Here is a 17,786-nt window from a genome sequence, read left to right on the forward strand (position 1 = left end):
GAGAGCAGCCAGACAGAGACAGAGAGAGCAGCCAGACAGAGACAGAGAGAGCAGCCAGACAGAGACAGAGAGAGCAGCCAGACAGAGAGAGAACAGCCAGACAGAGAACTAGAGAACAGCCAGACAGAGAGAGCAGCCAGACAGAGAGAGAACAGCCAGACAGAGAACTAGAGAACAGCCAGACAGAGAGAACAGCCAGACAGAGAGAGAACAGCCAGACAGAGAGAGAACAGCCAGACAGAGAGAGAACAGCCAGACAGAGAGAGAGCAGCCAGACAGAGAGAGAGCAGCCAGACAGAGAGAGAGCAGCCAGACAGAGAGAGAGCAGCCAGACAGAAGCAGAGCGATGGAGTGTAACAGACCATAATGAAGAACAAGGGATTATAATGAGTTGATCTTGTGTACTCACGATGAGTATGGCTACGAAGCTGGCCAGAGTAGTGTTCCAGTCTCCACTAGCTGCAGCCGAGGCCTTCCCCACCAGCATGCTGTAGAAGATGAAGTCTCCTAGACCCAGTTTCACTCCCCCTGGGGAACACAACCATGTTATACCACACTGATCCTAACCCTGTAACCCAGTAATCCCGTAACTCCGTAAACCTGTAACCCCCCCGGTAACCCCAACCCCCTGGTAACCCCAACCCCCTGGTAACCCCAAACCCCCCCCCCCCCCCGGTAACCCGGTAACACCCCCCGGTAACACCCCCCGGTAACCCCAACCCCCTGGTAACCCCAACCCCCTGGTAACCCCAACCCCCCCCCGGTAACCCGGTAACACCCCCCGGTAACCCCCCCCTGGTAACCCCCCCCCCGGTAACCCTACACCCTGTAATCCTATAACCCTGTTATCCTAATTCACCCCGGTAACCAATTAGACTCCGTATGCCAGTCTTCATTGGACCCAGAAACACAGGACAAACACATCCTGAAAACAGGATGACAGATTTTTTTGTTCAACCATGTCCGTCACGTTTGACAGGATGCCACAATATCCTAAAACACTAAAACACTAATATCCTAAAACACTAAAACACTAATATCCTAAAACACTAAAACACTAAAACACTAATATCCTAAAACACTAAAACACTAATATCCTAAAACACTAATATCCTAAAACACTAAAACACTAATATCCTAAAACACTAATATCCTAAAACACTAAAACGCTAATATCCTAAAACACTAAAACACTAATATCCTAAAACACTAAAACACTAATATCCTAAAACACTAAAACACTAATATCCTAAAACACTAAAACACTAATATCCTAAAACACTAAAACACTAATATCCTAAAACACTAAAACACTAATATCCTAAAACACTAAAACACTAATATCCTAAAACACTAAAACACTAATATCCTAAAACACTAAAACACTAATATCCTAAAACACTAATATCCTAAAACACTAAAACACTAATATCCTAAAACACTAAAACACTAATATCCTAAAACACTAAAACACTAATATCCTAAAACACTAATATCCTAAAACACTAAAACACTAATATCCTAAAACACTAAAACACTAATATCCTAAAACACTAAAACACTAATATCCTAAAACACTAAAACTCTTCAGAAAGTCTCTTCACACGCCTTGACTTTTTCCACATTTTGTTGTTGTTCCCGCCCGAATTAAAAAATTGGATTCAATTGAGATCGTTTTTGTCACTGATTTACACACAATAACCTCATGTCAAAAGTGGAATTATGTTTTTAGAAATTTGTACAAATTAATTAAAAATGAAAAGCTGAAATGTCTTGAATCAATCATTTTTCAACCCTTTTGTTATGACCTAAATAAGCCTAAATAAGTTCAGGAGTAACATTTTGCAAGTCATATAATAAGTTGCATGGATTCACTCTGTGTGCAATAATAGTGTTTAACATGATTTCTGAATGACTACCTCATCTCTTTACCCCACACATACAATTATCCGTAAGGTCCCTCAGTCGAGCAGTGAATTTCAAACACAGATTCAACCACAAAGACCAGGGAGGTTTTCCAACGCCTCACAAAGAAGGTCACGTGCATCCTGTTTGCAACAAGGCACCAAAGTAATACTGCAAATAATGTGGCAAAGCAATTCACTTTTTGTCCTGAATACAAAGTGTTATGTTTTGGGGCAAATCCAAATGCAACACATTACTGAGTACCACTCTCCATATTTTCAAGCATAGTGGTGGCTGCATCATGTTATGGGTATGCTTGTAATCCTTAAGGACTTTTTCAGGATAAAAATAAAAACGGAGCTAAGTACAGGCAAACTCCTAGAGGAAAACCTGGTTCAGTCTGCTTTCCACCAGACACTGGGAGATGAATTCACCTTTCAGCAGGACAATAACCTAAAACACAAGGCCAATCCTACACTGGAGTTGCTTACCAAGAAGACAGTAAAATGTTGCTGAGTGGCCGAGTTCCAGTTTTGTCTTAAATTGTCTTGAAAATCTATGGCAAGACCTGAAAATGGTTGTCTAGCAACGATCAACAACGGTTGTCTAGCAACGATCAACAACGGTTGTCTAGCAACGATCAACAACGGTTGTCTAGCAACAATCAACAACGGTTGTCTAGCAACAATCAACAACGGTTGTCTAGCAACAATCAACAACGGTTGTCTAGCAACAATCAACAACGGTTGTCTAGCAACGATCAACAACGGTTGTCTAGCAACGATCAACAACGGTTGTCTAGCAACGATCAACAACGGTTGTCTAGCAACGATCAACAACGGTTGTCTAGCAACAATCAACAACGGTTGTCTAGCAACAATCAACAACGGTTGTCTAGCAACAATCAACAACGGTTGTCTAGCAACAATCAACAACTAATTTGAAGAATAAATGTGCAAATGTTGCACAATCCAGGTGTGGAAAGCTCTTAGAGATTTACCCAGAAATCCTCACAGCTGTAATCACTACCTAAGGTGATTCTAACATTTATTGCCAAAGAGGCTTGAATACTTATGTAATCAAGATTAGTGTTTTATTTTTCGTAAATTTCTTTACAAATGTTAGAATTTTTCTTCCACTTTGATATGAGTATTTTGTGTAGATCGTTGACAAAAAAAAATGACAATAGAAAAATATAAAAAGTCCAGGGGTGTGAATACTTTCTGAAGTGAGAATGCTGTTCATTGACTACAGCTCAGCGTTCAACACCACAGTGGCCTCCCAGCTCATCACAAAGCAAAGGACCTTGAACACCTCCCTCTGCAAATGGATCCTGGATTTTTACAGGCTGCCCCCAGATGGTGAGGGGAGGCAACAACACGTCCACAACGTTGATCCTCAACACGTGCTCAGTCCCCTCCTGTACTCCCTGTTCACCCACGACCGAGTGGCCAAGCACAACTCCAACACCACCATTAAGTTTGCTGACGACACGACGGTGGTCGGCTTGACCACAGACGAAGAAACAGCCTATAGACAGGATGTCAGTGATATGGCAGTGTGGTGCCAGGACAACAACCTCTCCTTCAACATCATCAGCAAGACAAAGTTGCAGTTCGTGGACTACAGGAAATGGAGGTGCGGACAGCCACCCAACCCACATCGACGGGGCTGCAGTGAAGCGGGTCGAGAGCTTCAAGTTCCTCGGTGTCCACATCACTAATGAATTAACATGGTCCAAAACACACCAACACGGTGGTGAAGAAAGCATTTACAACCCCTCTTCCCGCTCAGGAGGCTGAAAAGGTTTGGCATGGAACCTCAGATCCTCAAAACGTTCTACAGCTGCACCATCGAGAGCATCTTGACTGGCTGCATCACCGCCTGGTATGGCAACGTCTTGGCATCCAACTGCGAGGCGCTCCAGAGGGTAGTGAGTATTGCCCAGTACATCACTGGGGTTGAGCTCTCTGCCATCAAAGGACCTCTATACCTGGCGGCGTTCAGAGGAAGGCTCTAAAAAGACTACAGACACCAAAGTCATTGTACCGGTGCACCAAGTCTAGAACCAGCAGGACCCTAAAGACCTTCTACCACCAAGCCATAAGACTGCTAAAGAGTTAACCAATAGCTACTGGTACCCAGTGTATAGAGCCATGTTATCATTGACTCAGTACTGGTACCCAGTGTATAGAACCATGTTATCATTGACTCAGTACTGGTACCCAGTGTATAGAGCCATGTTATCATTGACTCAGTACTGGTACTCAGTGTATAGAGCCATGTTATCATTGACTCAGTACTGGTACCCAGTGTATAGAACCATGTTATCATTGACTCAGTACTGGTACTCAGTGTATAGAACCATGTTATCATTGACTCAGTACTGGTACCCAGTGTATAGAGCCATGTTATAATTGACTCAGTACTGGTACCCAGTGTATAGAGTGTTATCATTGCTCATTGGTGTATTTATAATAACGTGTTATAGAAGAAGAAAACATTCTCTGCAATATTGGGAAGGGCGTAAGTAAGCATTTTGTTGTTATGCCAGGGTGTACACTATACAGCTATTAAAATCCTAACTTCACTGAGCCTCACATTTAAAAAGTCTGACTCTACGATCTAGCGCACACACTACAATATTCTGATATGGTGTAATGAGCTAGAACAGACTGTAACTCAAAGCTGCCTCCTAAAATGTTCACTCACGCTTGCCATAGTTAAAGGGCTGGTGAACTTCAGAGCTGGAAAGATTTGACGCTTTGGTTAAAAAGGCATGTAGAAAACACATACTAGTTGTGATCGTGACTCCTGCTGGAGAGTCCGCGCGTTCCGGGCGACGTGAAACCAACGTTATCGTGACGCTGGCTTCTTCTCTGGCGAGCTCTCGTTGGCTCTCGCTGATCACCGTTCTCAAAAACTTGTCGTTGCACATCTCACACTGCAACAGCGTCGCAGATTTTGTATTCAATAAATGTGAATAAATTTTTATTTTTATTTTTTTAAATCAGGACATCGGACTGCTCAAAGATGGAATCGGTTGTCCTCAGATTGCGTCTCTGGATCGCTCACATTAAACGAGCGGTGGTAACGGCCGCGCGCCCTGATTAGGAAACGGTATGGGAATTGCTTTTTCGAAACGACATGGGGATTGTTCTCCGAAACGTGACAAATACAAATTGTATTTATTGTTACTGTTTCAGTACTCACTCTCCTCATCATCATCGTCCATTACGGGCGGTCTGGCAGAGGGGAGTTGTTGGATCTCCCGTCGGGTCTCGTCCGTGGATTGGAGGGGTCCCAGCTGATGCTCCTGATGCCCCATCCAGTTAGGGGTGAACCCTCCGTCATCCTCTGGGGGGCTGAGTGGGGCCGGGCCTAGAGCCAGGGCTGGGGGGGGAGGATGGAGAAGTCAAATATTATACACGAGGAGGCGATGAGCCCAGGGCTAGATAGGGCTGCTGCAGGGGAGGGAGAGAAGAATTCAGATAAAAAAAATTGGAGATGCCATAAAAAGGAGGCATGTTTTGGGGTTCAATTGTGGCCAGAGAGGGTAGGGTAGATGGGAGGGCAGAAAATAATTATGATACTACAAAAACACTTCAGAAAAGAATCATATTACGGGGTGCAAGTGAGGCCAGGGCTAGGCGGCTAAAGGAGAGGGTAGAGAGACATTTAAAACACCAGACACCAGAGACTCACATTGACTCTCAACCTGAGTGACGGGGGCCTCTGTTGAGTTCTTCCTGGTCATCGGTCTGTGTCCGAGGCCAGTGTCTGCCATGTTGACCAGCCACACCATGGTCGCTGGGAATGGAGGGACAAGAATGGTACAGTAGACATTACATTACTCGGCAGCTACGGGCATTCATGTTTAAAGACAAACAACAATCAACAAGACATCCACAATATCTTAACTGTATACCAGATTCACTGCCTGTCTGAAAGCAAGTGCTAAAGCTAGTGAAAACATATAGCATAGAAAATACTAACAGGCAACACATCAGTTTCCATCATCGACGAGTCATAATACCGTATCCATCGACGAGTCATAATACCGTATCCATCAACGTGTCAAAATACCGTATCCATCAACGACGAGTCAAAATACCGTATCCATCAACGACGAGTCATAATACCGTATCCATCGACGAGTCATAATACCGTATCCATCAACGACGTGTCATAATACCGTATCCATCAACGAGTCATAATACCGTATCCATCAACGACGTGTCATAATACCGTATCCATCAACGACGTGTCATAATACCGTATCCATCAACGAGTCATAATACCGTATCCATCAACGTGTCATAATACCGTATCCATCAACGAGTCATAATACCGTATCCATCGACGTGTCATAATACCGTATCCATCAACGACGAGTCATAATACCGTATCCATCAACGACGAGTCATAATACCGTATCCATCAACGACGTGTCATAATACCGTATCCATCAACGACGAGTCATAATACCGTATCCATCAACGACGAGTCATAATACCGTATCCATCAACGACGTGTCATAATACAGTATCCATCAACGACGAGTCATAATACCGTATCCATCAACGACGAGTCATAATACCGTATCCATCAACGACGAGTCATAATACCGTATCCATCAACGACGAGTCATAATACCGTATCCATCAACGACGAGTCATAATACCGTATCCATCAACGACGAGTCATAATACCGTATCCATCAACGACGAGTCATAATACCGTATCCATCAACGACGTGTCATAATACCGTATCCATCAACGACGAGTCATAATACCGTATCCATCAACGTGTCATAATACCGTATCCATCAACGACGAGTCATAATACCGTATCCATCAACGACGAGTCATAATACCGTATCCATCAACGAGTCATAATACCGTATCCATCAACGTGTCATAATACCGTATCCATCAACGAGTCATAATACCGTATCCATCAACGTGTCATAATACCGTGTCCATCAACGTGTCATAATACCGTATCCATCGACGACGAGTCATAATACCGTATCCATCAACGTGTCATAATACCGTATCCATCAATGTGTCATAATACCGTATCCATCGACGACGAGTCATAATACCGTATCCATCAACGAGTCATAATACCGTATCCATCAACGAGTCATAATACCGTATCCATCAACGACGAGTCATAATACCGTATCCATCAACGACGTGTCATAATACCGTATCCATCAACGACGTGTCATAATACCGTATCCATCAACGACGTGTCATAATAACGTATCCATCAACGACGAGTCATAATACCGTATCCATCAACGTGTCATAATACCGTATCCATCAACGACGAGTCATAATACCGTATCCATCAACGACGAGTCATAATACCGTATCCATCAACAACGAGTCATAATACCGTATCCATCAAATGTACTAATGTCTAATACCTAATCAGGTGTGTGCCATAATGTCTAATACCTGATCAGGTGTGTGCAGGTGTTGTGAAGTAGGAAGTATGACGCATCTTACAAGAGAAGAAGAGCTGAGATGGTTACTGTGTGTAAGTTTATTTCACCCTCATCAATCTACACACTATACCCCATAATGATTTAGAAATGTTTCCTAAATTTTTTTTTAAAGATATACCTTATTGACATAATTATTCAGACCCTTTGCTATGAGACTTGAAATTGAGCTCAGGTGCATCCTGTTTCCATTGATCATCCTTGAGATGTTTCTACATGCCTGTGGTAAATTCAATTGATTGGACATGATTTGGAAAGGCACACACCTGTCTATATAAGGTCCTACAGTTGACAGTGCATGTCAGAGAAAATACCAAGCTAAGAGGTCAAAGGAATTGTCCGTTGAGCTCCGAGACAGCATTGTGTCGAAGCACAGATCTGGGGAAGGGTACCAAAACATGTCTGTAGCATTGAAGGTCCCTAAGAGCAGAGTGGTACCATCATTCTTAAATGGAAGAAGTTTGGAACCACCAAGACCCTTCCTAGAGCTGGCCGCCCGGCCAAACTGAGCAAGCGGGGGAGAAGGGCCTTGGTCAGGGAGGTGACCAAGAACCCAATGGTCACTCTGACAGAGCTCCAGAGTTCCTCTGTGGAGATGGGAGAACCTTCCAGAAGGACAACCATCTCTGCAGCACTCCACCAAGCAGGCCTTTATGGTAGAGTGGCCAAACGGAAGCCACTCCTCAGTAAAAATGCACATGACAGCCCACTTGGAGTTTGCCAAAAGGCACCTAAAGGACTCTGACCATGAGAAACAAGATTATCTGGTCTGATGAAACCAAGATGAAACTCTTTGGCCTGAATGCCAAGCATCACGTTTGGAGGAAACCTGGCACCATCCCTACGGTGAAGCAAGGTGGTGGCAGCATCATGCTGTGGGGATGTTTTTCAGCAGCAGAGACTAGTCAGGATCGCGGGAAAGATGAAAGGAGCAAAGTACAGAGAGATCGTTGATGAAAACCTGCTCCAGAGCGCTCAGAACCTCAGAAGGTGAACCTTCGCCTCAGTCTAACAGGACAATGGCCCTAAGCACACAGCCTAAACAACGCAGGAGTGGCTTCGGGACAAGTCTCTGAATGTCCTTGAGTGGCCCAGCCAGAGCCTGGACTTGGAACATCTCTGGAGAGACCTGAAAAAAGCTGTGCAGCGTCGCTCCCCATCCAACCTGACAGAGCTTGAGAGGATCTACAGAGAAGAATGGGAGAAATTCCCCAAAGACAGGTGTGCCAAGATTGTAGCGTCATACCCAAGAAGACCTGAGGCTGTAATCGCTGCCAAAGGGGTATCAACAAAGTACTGAGTAAAGGGTCTGAATACTTATGTAAATGTGATCTGTTATTTCATACATTTGCAAAAATGTTATGAGGTATTGCGATGTCATTATGGGGTATTGTGTGTAGATTGATGAGGGTGAAAAAACAATACATTTTAGAATAAGGCTGTAATGTAACAAAATGTGGAAAAAGTGAAGGGGTCTGAATACTTTCCGAATGCGCTGAATTTAGGTCAGATTAGGTAGATACACTACTTCAGGTAGATAAAAAACGGATAAAAACGGCATTAATACGGAGTTGGTCCCCCCCATTGCTGCTATAACAGCCTCCACTCTTCTGGGAAGGCTTTCCACTAGATGTTGGAAAATTGCTGCAGGGGACTTGCTTCCTTTCAGCCACAAGAGCATTAGTGAGGTCAGGGACCGATGTTGGGCGATTAGGCCTGGCTCGCAGTCGTCGTTCCAATTCATCCCAAAGGTGTTCGATGGGGTTGAGGTCAAGGCTCTGTGCAGGGCAGTCAAGTCCTTCCACACCGATCTCAACAAACCATTTCTGTATGAACCTCGCTTTGTGCACGAGGGCATTGTCACGCTGAAAGAGGACAGGACCTTTCCCAAACTGTTTCCACAGTTGGAAGCACAGAATCATCTGGAATGTCATTGTATGCCGTAGTGTTAAGATTTCCCTTCACTGAAATTAAAGGTATTTTATTAGCATACCCATTATCTGTTGTAAAAGCAGCAGCTCCTCTTCCTGGGGTCCACACAGAACATCACATTTAATAGAAAACAGCTCAAAGACAGAACTACAGAAATATTTGATATTTTTTTTGGTTTACCAAAAGGCACACGTAGCCTACATATCACCACATACACAAAACTATCTAGGTCAAATAGGGGAGAGGCGTTGTTTCATCTGTTTTTTGAAACCAGGTTTGCTGTTTATTTGAGCAATATGAGATGGAAGGAAGTTCCATGCAATAAGGGCTCTATATAATACTGTTTTCTTGAATTTGTTCTGGATTTGGGGACTGTGAAAAGACCCCTGGTGGCATGTCTGGTGGGGTAAGTGTGAACGTCAGAGCTGTGTGTAAGTTGACTATGTAAACATTTTGGGATTTTTCAACACATTAATGTTTCTTATAAAAAGAAGAAGTGATGCAGTCAGTCTCTCCTCAACTCTTAGCCAAGATAGACTGGCAATGCATAGTATTTATATCAGCTCGCTGATTACAAAAAAAAAGCAGAGCATCTCCCCATCTTGACTTTATTTATTTAACCGTTATTTTAACAGGTAAGTTGACTGAGAACACATTCTCATTTACCGCAATGACCTGGGGAATAGTCACATGGGGAGAGGAATGAGCCAATTGGAAGCTGGGGGATGATTAGGTGACCGTGATGGTATGAAGGCTAGATTGGGAATTTAGCCAGGACACCGGGGTTAACACCCCTACTCTTACGATAAGTGTCACGGGATATTTTAGGGACCACAGAAAGTCAGAACACACATTTAACGTCCAATCTGAAAGACAGCCCCCTACACAGGATAATGTCCCCAATCACTGCCCTGGGGGACTGTTTAAAAAAAAAACGTTTTATTAAATTATTCTTTTTGACCAGAGTGCCTCCTACTGGCCCTCCAACACCACTTCCAGCAGCATCTGGTCTCCCATCCAGGGAACTTCAGATGCAAGCCGATGGTTTGATGGGATGCAGGGTGGTTTTCTGCTTTACCACCATTGAATCTATATGTAATTGTTCCTTTATTTAACTAGACAGTCTAGGAACAGTAGGTTAACTGCCTTGTTCAGGGGCAGAACGACACATTATTACCTTGTCAGCTCAGGGATTAGATCTTGCAACCTTTCGGTTACAAGTCCAACGCTCTAACCACTAGGCTACCTGCCTCTAACCACTAGGCTGCCTGCCTCTAACCACTAGGCTGCCTGCCTGCCTCTATCCACTAGGCTACCTGCTCTATCCACTAGGCTACCTGCTCTATCCACCAGGCTACCTGCCTGCCTCTAACCACTAGGCTGCCTGCCTGCCTCTAACCACTAGGCTGCCTGCCTGCCTCTAACCACTAGGCAGGCTGCCTGCCTGCCTCTAACCACTAGGCTGCCTGCCTGCCTGCCTCTAACCACTAGGCTGCCTGCCTGCCTGCCTCTAACCACTAGGCTGCCTGCCTGCCTGCCTCTAACCACTAGGCTGCCTGCCTGCCTCTATCCACTAGGCTGCCTGCCTCTATCCACTAGGCTGCCTGCCTCTATCCACTAGGCTGCCTGCCTCTATCCACTAGGCTGCCTGCCTCTATCCACTAGGCTGCCTGCCTCTATCCACTAGGCTGCCTGCCTCTATCCACTAGGCTGCCTGCCTCTATCCACTAGGCTGCCTGCCTCTATCCACTAGGCTGCCTGCCTGCCTGCCTCTATCCACTAGGCTGCCTGCCTGCCTGCCTCTATCCACTAGGCTGCCTGCCTGCCTGCCTCTATCCACTAGGCTGCCTGCCTGCCTGCCTCTATCCACTAGGCTGCCTGCCTGCCTGCCTCTATCCACTAGGCTGCCTGCCTGCCTGCCTCTATCCACTAGGCTGCCTGCCTGCCTGCCTCTATCCACTAGGCTGCCTGCCTGCCTGCCTCTATCCACTAGGCTGCCTGCCTGCCTCTATCCACTAGGCTGCCTGCCTGCCTCTATCCACTAGGCTGCCTGCCTGCCTCTATCCACTAGGTTGCCTGCCTGCCTCTAACCACTAGGCTGCCTGCCGCCCCATGTTTTGACCATGACAGTTTACAATCTAAGGTAACGCCAAGTAATTTAGTATCTTTCACTTGTTCAACAGACACCATGCATTACCTGAACTTACGGAATGATTTGTACCAAATACAATGCTCTTAGTTTTAGAGATGTTCAGGACCCGTTTATTACTGGCCACCCATTCCAAAACAGACTGCAACTCTTTGTTAAGGGTTTCAGTGTCTTCATTAGCTGTGGTTGCTGATGTGTATATGGTTGAATCATCAGCACACATGGAAACACATGCTTTGTTTAATGCCAGTAGCAGGTCATTGGTAAAAATAGAAAAGAGTAGAGAGCCTAGAGAGCTGCCCTGTGGTACACCACACTTTACATGTTTGACAATAAGAGAAGCTTCCTTTAAAGTAAACCCTTTGACTTCTATTGTCATTATTGATCGATAAAAATACATTTTCCCACTTCCCTCAGACTAACTCTACAAAATTCTAACTTGCAATGCTTTTCCTTCATTATTTTATTTTTTTATGCATGAATACGATGGCTCACTGTTCGTTGTTGGCATTTCCTGCCTAAATTTGCCCACTTTGCCAAGAAAGTAATCATTAAAATAATTGGCAACATCAAATGGTTGTGATGAATAAGCCGTCTGATTCGATGAAAGACTGAGTTGAATGTCTTTCTGCCCATCATTTCATTTTAAAGTACTCCAAAGTTTTTTTTCCATCATTGATCTTGGCTTCATAATACAGTTTCTTCTTCTTGTTGTTGAGTTTAGTCACATAATTTCTCAATTTACAGTAAGTCAGCCAGTCAAATGTGCAGCCAGACTTATCAGCCACTCCTTTTGCCCCATCTCTTTCAACCATACAGTTTTTCAATTCCTCATCAATCAGATTACAGGCACTGGTTACAATGAGAAGATTCCTCTTGAGCGGACAGCTTGACAAAAACCAGTCAATATTCAGGAACCCAAGAAAGTTGACCTCTCTGTTTACATCACATACACTATCAAGCTTTTCACACATATTATTTAGATACTGACTGTTAGCACTTGGTGGCCTATAGCAACACCCCAATAGAAAAGGCTTTAGCTGTGCCAAGTGAACCTGCAACCACAACACTTCAATAACACTTGACAACGTCAATCTTCTCTAAGCATTACAGGGATATGGCTCTGAATATATACAGCAACACCTCCCCCATAAGCATTCCTGTCTCTTCTATAGATGTTATATCCTTGTATTGCTATATTAAATGAATTATCCAAGTGAGTCTCAGAAATGGCTAATATATGAATGTTATCTGATGTTAGCAAGTTATTGATTAAACCTTATTTCTAAGGCTACATATATTAATATGGGCTGTGTTCAGCCCTTTCCTGGGTAGCTTATCATAGATAGACATAATATGGAAAAGAGCAACCAAAGCAAGAGAACAAATATATACATTCAGCAGTCCATTACTCAATTGGTGTGTGTGTGTGTGTGTGTGTGTGCGCTGAAGCTACGAACCCACAGACTTGGCTCTCTCATCCCTTCCAGGCTTCTGGGAGGGAATGTGAACAATGAACCTGTCATAGCAGATGTAAGCAATGTCCCCACGCACTCTGGCAGCTTTCATGGCTGGGATCAGTTCTTTCCTCTTCTGGCACACAGCTTCAGGATATTCCTCGTTGAGGAAAATATTAGTTCCTTTCAAGTTCTTGGCTCTTTCCAGAACAGTTACTTTGTCCTTGAACCTCAGGAACTTGAGCACTATTGAACTGGGCCTGTCACTTGGGACCGTGGTGGGTTTTCCAGTCCTGTGGGCGCGCTCCACCTCAATCTTCCTGTCGTCCATCTTCAATTTCTCAGAGATCATTTCCCTCACTATGTCCTCAGACTCCATCCAGGTCTCATGTGGAGATTCTGGAATTCCGTCCACAACCATGTTGTTTCTCCTTGATTGTCCCTCGAGATAATCTGATTTCTCCGTCATTGTTATCATGGATTCACATACAGAACTGATGTCCTCTCTCAATGACTTACAGATTTCTGTCATCTTGCCGTTTTCCTGTTTCAACTCGTCGAGCTGAGCCTGGGAGAACTGCAAACTGTTCTTCAGGTCCTGGACCTCTCTGGTCAGGTCGTCCATTCTTTTATTAGTAGAATCCACCAGTATTTGGATAAAACACTATTTTGTTATTGTTGAAAAAACTGCTTGGAGAAATAGTTTTGTTCGTAAAAAAATTTTATTTGTTTTTTTATTATTGTTCTCCTGTGATCGAGAGACACCACTGTCCTCCTGCCGGCTTTAGTCTGTCACGGTAGCTAGCAGCGTACGTTATGCTGTTACTCCTCGCAGTTCCAGACAGGGCAGATAACAACAATCTTCCTTGTTTTTCCCAATCACTCAGCAGGGATCTGGACAGCCACAAACCCAGGACAATCTACGATCCCAGCCACAATGGCTAGCTACGTCACAGGCTGCGTTCAAGGCTACGCCAAAAAGCTCCTCAGACCCGGCCTTGGTCGGCAGGATCACTGGACAGATTGAAGTAGTCCCCAGCAACTGATGCCAACGGCATCACGGGATCCAAACTAAAATGTTAGCTAGCTACTAAGAAACTTTCCAACACACTTTTAAAACAATTTTATTTGGTCCTCCAAAACAACAAACCAAGCTTTTTTTGTATATGAGGTGTACTCCATAAATGTTTTTAACCCGTAACCGGGTGGGGATCTTCAGACGACTCGTGAGGCTTGTGGGCGTCCTAGAGGAAAAACAACTGACATGTACGTTTTAGTGAGAGTCTCACCTTTCCACAGAGGGCTCATATTAGAGTGGAGCCCAAACTGTTCTGACGCTACACACAGAAGTTGGCAGAAGAGGCCGTACAAACTTCAGACGAGTCTTGTGACGCTTGTGGGGGTGGGTAGAGCAAAACGGAGAACACCGTCGTGTTTGTGAGAGTCTGATCTTTCCATAGTTTTGTAGGCCAAACCGTTTGTAAGATCCCCCCCCCCCCCCCCCAAAAAAAAAAAAAAATCACATTTCACCCGCAGATGTGGAATTGCGACATTAAACTGATGGGGAGTTCTTTATGATGCGGGGGCTCGGACATCGACTCATGGATCGTGTATGTGTGCAATTTCAGAGGGTGAATGGGCAAGACAAAATATTTAAGTGCCTTTGATCGAGGTTTCATAGTAGGTACCAGGCACATTGGTTTGAGTCAAGAACTGCAACGCTGCTGTTTTTTTCCCCCACACTCAACAGTTTGCCGTGTGTATCAAGAATGGTCCACCAAGGACATCCAGCCAACCTGACACAATCATAGCATTCACCTGGATTCACCTGGTCAGTCTTATGTCACGGAAACACCAGGTGTTCGTAATATTTTGTCCACTCGGTGTACATGTAATACCGGTTACAGGTGTTGATGTACGAGGTGTGACTTACAGGAGTAGATGAGAGCTGGGAAGATGGGTTCATTCCTCTCCTGAGCCGTCTCCACTAAGATACGTAGAGGACCTTTCGGGCACAGCACTGCTAGCAGATCTATGGAGGGAGAAACAGGGGTCGTATTCATCAGAGCAGATCTATGGAGGGAGAAACAGGGGTCGTATTCATCAGAGCAGATCTATGGAGGGAGAAACAGGGGTCGTATTCATTAGAGCACCGCTAGGAGGGAGAAACAGGGTCGTATTCATCAGAGCAGATCTATGGAGGGAGAAACAGGGGTCGTATTCATCAGAGCAGATCTATGGAGGGAGAAACAGGGGTCGTATTCATCAGAGCAGATCTATGGAGGGAGAAACAGGGGTCGTATTCATCAGAGCAGATCTATGGAGGGAGAAACAGGGGTCGTATTCATCAGAGCAGATCTATGGAGGGAGAAACAGGGGTCGTATTCATCAGAGCAGATCTATGGAGGGAGAAACAGGGGTCGTATTCATCAGAGCAGATCTATGGAGGGAGAAACAGGGGTCGTATTCATCAGAGCAGATCTATGGAGGGAGAAACAGGGTCGTATTCATTAGAGCACCGCTAGGAGGGAGAAACAGGGTCGTATTCATCAGAGCAGATCTATGGAGGGAGAAACAGGGGTCGTATTCATCAGAGCAGATCTATGGAGGGAGAAACAGGGGTCGTATTCATCAGAGCAGATCTATGGAGGGAGAAACAGGGGTCGTATTCATCAGAGCAGATCTATGGAGGGAGAAACAGGGGTCGTATTCATCAGAGCAGATCTATGGAGGGAGAAACAGGGGTCGTATTCATCAGAGCAGATCTATGGAGGGAGAAACAGGGGTCGTATTCATCAGAGCAGATCTATGGAGGGAGAAACAGGGGTCGTATTCATCAGAGCAGATCTATGGAGGGAGAAACAGGGTCGTATTCATTAGAGCACCGCTAGGAGGGAGAAACAGGGTCGTATTCATCAGAGCAGATCTATGGAGGGAGAAACAGGGGTCGTATTCATCAGAGCAGATCTATGGAGGGAGAAACAGGGGTCGTATTCATCAGAGCAGATCTATGGAGGGAGAAACAGGGGTCGTATTCATCAGAGCAGATCTATGGAGGGAGAAACAGGGGTCGTATTCATCAGAGCAGATCTATGGAGGGAGAAACAGGGTCGTATTCATTAGAGCACCGCTAGGAGGGAGAAACAGGGTCGTATTCATCAGAGCAGATCTATGGAGGGAGAAACAGGGGTCGTATTCATCAGAGCAGATCTATGGAGGGAGAAACAGGGGTCGTATTCATCAGAGCAGATCTATGGAGGGAGAAACAGGGGTCGTATTCATCAGAGCAGATCTATGGAGGGAGAAACAGGGGTCGTATTCATCAGAGCAGATCTATGGAGGGAGAAACAGGGGTCGTATTCATCAGAGCAGATCTATGGAGGGAGAAACAGGGGTCGTATTCATCAGAGCAGATCTATGGAGGGAGAAACAGGGGTCGTATTCATCAGAGCAGATCTATGGAGGGAGAAACAGGGTCGTATTCATCAGAGCAGATCTATGGAGGGAGAAACAGGGGTCGTATTCATCAGAGCAGATCTATGGAGGGAGAAACAGGGTCGTAATTCATTAGGGCACCTCGTGGCAAAATGTTTTGTAACAGAAAATGTAAACAGGCATTTGTTATTGTACAGTTCAGATAACACACTGAAACAAGGAGAAGCTTTCTTTGAGTTGGTGCCTAATGAATATGACGCAGAGCTTTGAGTCAGGATAGACCCGTGTTGAGAGACAGAACAGAGGACGCTTTGAGAGAGAGACAGACCAAGTAGAAATATTTCATCTGAGTTAAAGAATGTCAGACTGACTGGGTGTAAACTCTTTACCAACACCAACTACAGGGAGAACACAGATGGAATCAGGACAAATAGTGTTGGACCCAAAACACAAGGGTCTTTTGGGACCGAGACCAAGTAAAAAAATATTTTATCTGATTTAAACACATTTCTGAGGCTGGGTGGGTGAAAACTCTACAGCAGATATCCCTGGGTTATTTTTGCTACAAACAAACACTTCGCTCACATAATATCTGTAGTCAGCGTTGGATTGCTACAGCAAACTGACCACCAGCGCTGTTACCCCCACCAAATCAATACGGACCCCCTTTACCCCCACCAAACCAATACAGACCCCCTTTACCCCCACCAAACCAATACGGACCACCTTTACCCCCACCAAACCAAACCTAAACGGACCGGCGTTACCCCCACCAAACCAATACACACCACCGTTACCCCCACCAAACCAATACGGACCACCGTTACCCCCACCAAACCAAACCTAAACGGACCACCGTTACCCCCACCAAACCAATACGGACCCCCGTTACCCCCACCAAACCAATACGGACCCCCGTTACCCCCACCAAGCCAAACCTAAACGGACCACCGTTACCCCCACCAAACCAATACGGACGGCCGTTACCCCCACCAAACCAAACCAATACGGACCACCGTTACCCCCACCAAACCAATACGGACCCCCGTTACCCCCACCAAACCAAACCTAAACAGACCACTGTTACCCCCACCAAACCAATACGGACCCCCTTTACCCCCACCAAACCAATACGGACCCCCATTACCCCCACCAAACCAATACGGACCCCCATTACCCCCACCAAACCAATACGGACCCCCGTTACCCCCACCAAACCAATACGGACCCCCGTTACCCCCACCAAACCAATACGGACCCCCGTTACCCCCACCAAACCACTACGGACCCCCGTTACTCCCACCAAACCAATTCGAACCGCCGTTACCCCCACCAAACCAAAACGGACCACCGTTACCCCCACCAAACCGGACCACCGTTACCCCCACCAAA

General features: G+C 45.3%; 2 protein-coding genes across 3 annotated transcripts in view; one reads left to right on the plus strand and one right to left on the minus strand.

Moving 5' to 3' along the window:
* psen1 (presenilin 1) overlaps positions 1 to 17,786 on the minus strand; it is a 33,273-nt gene that overhangs the window by 3,977 nt on the left and 11,510 nt on the right. Inside the window, exons 7-10 of the mRNA XM_029730998.1 lie at positions 14,893 to 14,991; positions 5,611 to 5,715; positions 5,119 to 5,298; positions 410 to 528 (exon numbers count right to left, since the gene is read on the minus strand). Coding sequence (XP_029586858.1) covers positions 410 to 528; positions 5,119 to 5,298; positions 5,611 to 5,715; positions 14,893 to 14,991 — 503 coding nt within the window. The remainder of the gene's footprint in view (positions 1 to 409; positions 529 to 5,118; positions 5,299 to 5,610; positions 5,716 to 14,892; positions 14,992 to 17,786) is intronic.
* LOC115173028 (uncharacterized) lies at positions 15,128 to 16,583 on the plus strand. 2 transcript variants are annotated; one of them, XM_029730999.1, is made up of 4 exons: positions 15,128 to 15,459; positions 15,498 to 15,825; positions 15,864 to 16,068; positions 16,107 to 16,583. In XM_029730999.1, exons 1-4 carry the CDS (start codon positions 15,197 to 15,199, stop codon positions 16,520 to 16,522), a joined length of 1,212 nt encoding a protein of 403 aa, XP_029586859.1. In that variant the 5' UTR covers positions 15,128 to 15,196; the 3' UTR covers positions 16,523 to 16,583. The 2 variants fall into 2 exon arrangements, with proteins under 2 accessions (XP_029586859.1, XP_029586860.1); XM_029731000.1 differs by lacking the exon at positions 15,128 to 15,459 and having other exon boundaries at positions 15,494 to 15,825.

This window comes from Salmo trutta, chromosome 33 (genome assembly GCF_901001165.1).
Source record: "Salmo trutta chromosome 33, fSalTru1.1, whole genome shotgun sequence".
Lineage (NCBI taxonomy): Eukaryota > Metazoa > Chordata > Actinopteri > Salmoniformes > Salmonidae > Salmo > Salmo trutta.

Excerpts from the sequence above, each read along its gene's own strand:
- LOC115173028 (XM_029730999.1), top strand. The coding sequence starts at position 15,197 with ATGGAGGGAGAAACAGGGGTCGTATTCATCAGAGCAGATCTATGGAGG. Across the intron at positions 15,460-15,497 it reads TCTATGGAGGGAGAAACAGG|GGTCGTATTCATCAGAGCAG; the intron begins GTCGTATTCATT and ends AGGGAGAAACAG. Across the intron at positions 16,069-16,106 it reads TCTATGGAGGGAGAAACAGG|GGTCGTATTCATCAGAGCAG; the intron begins GTCGTATTCATT and ends AGGGAGAAACAG.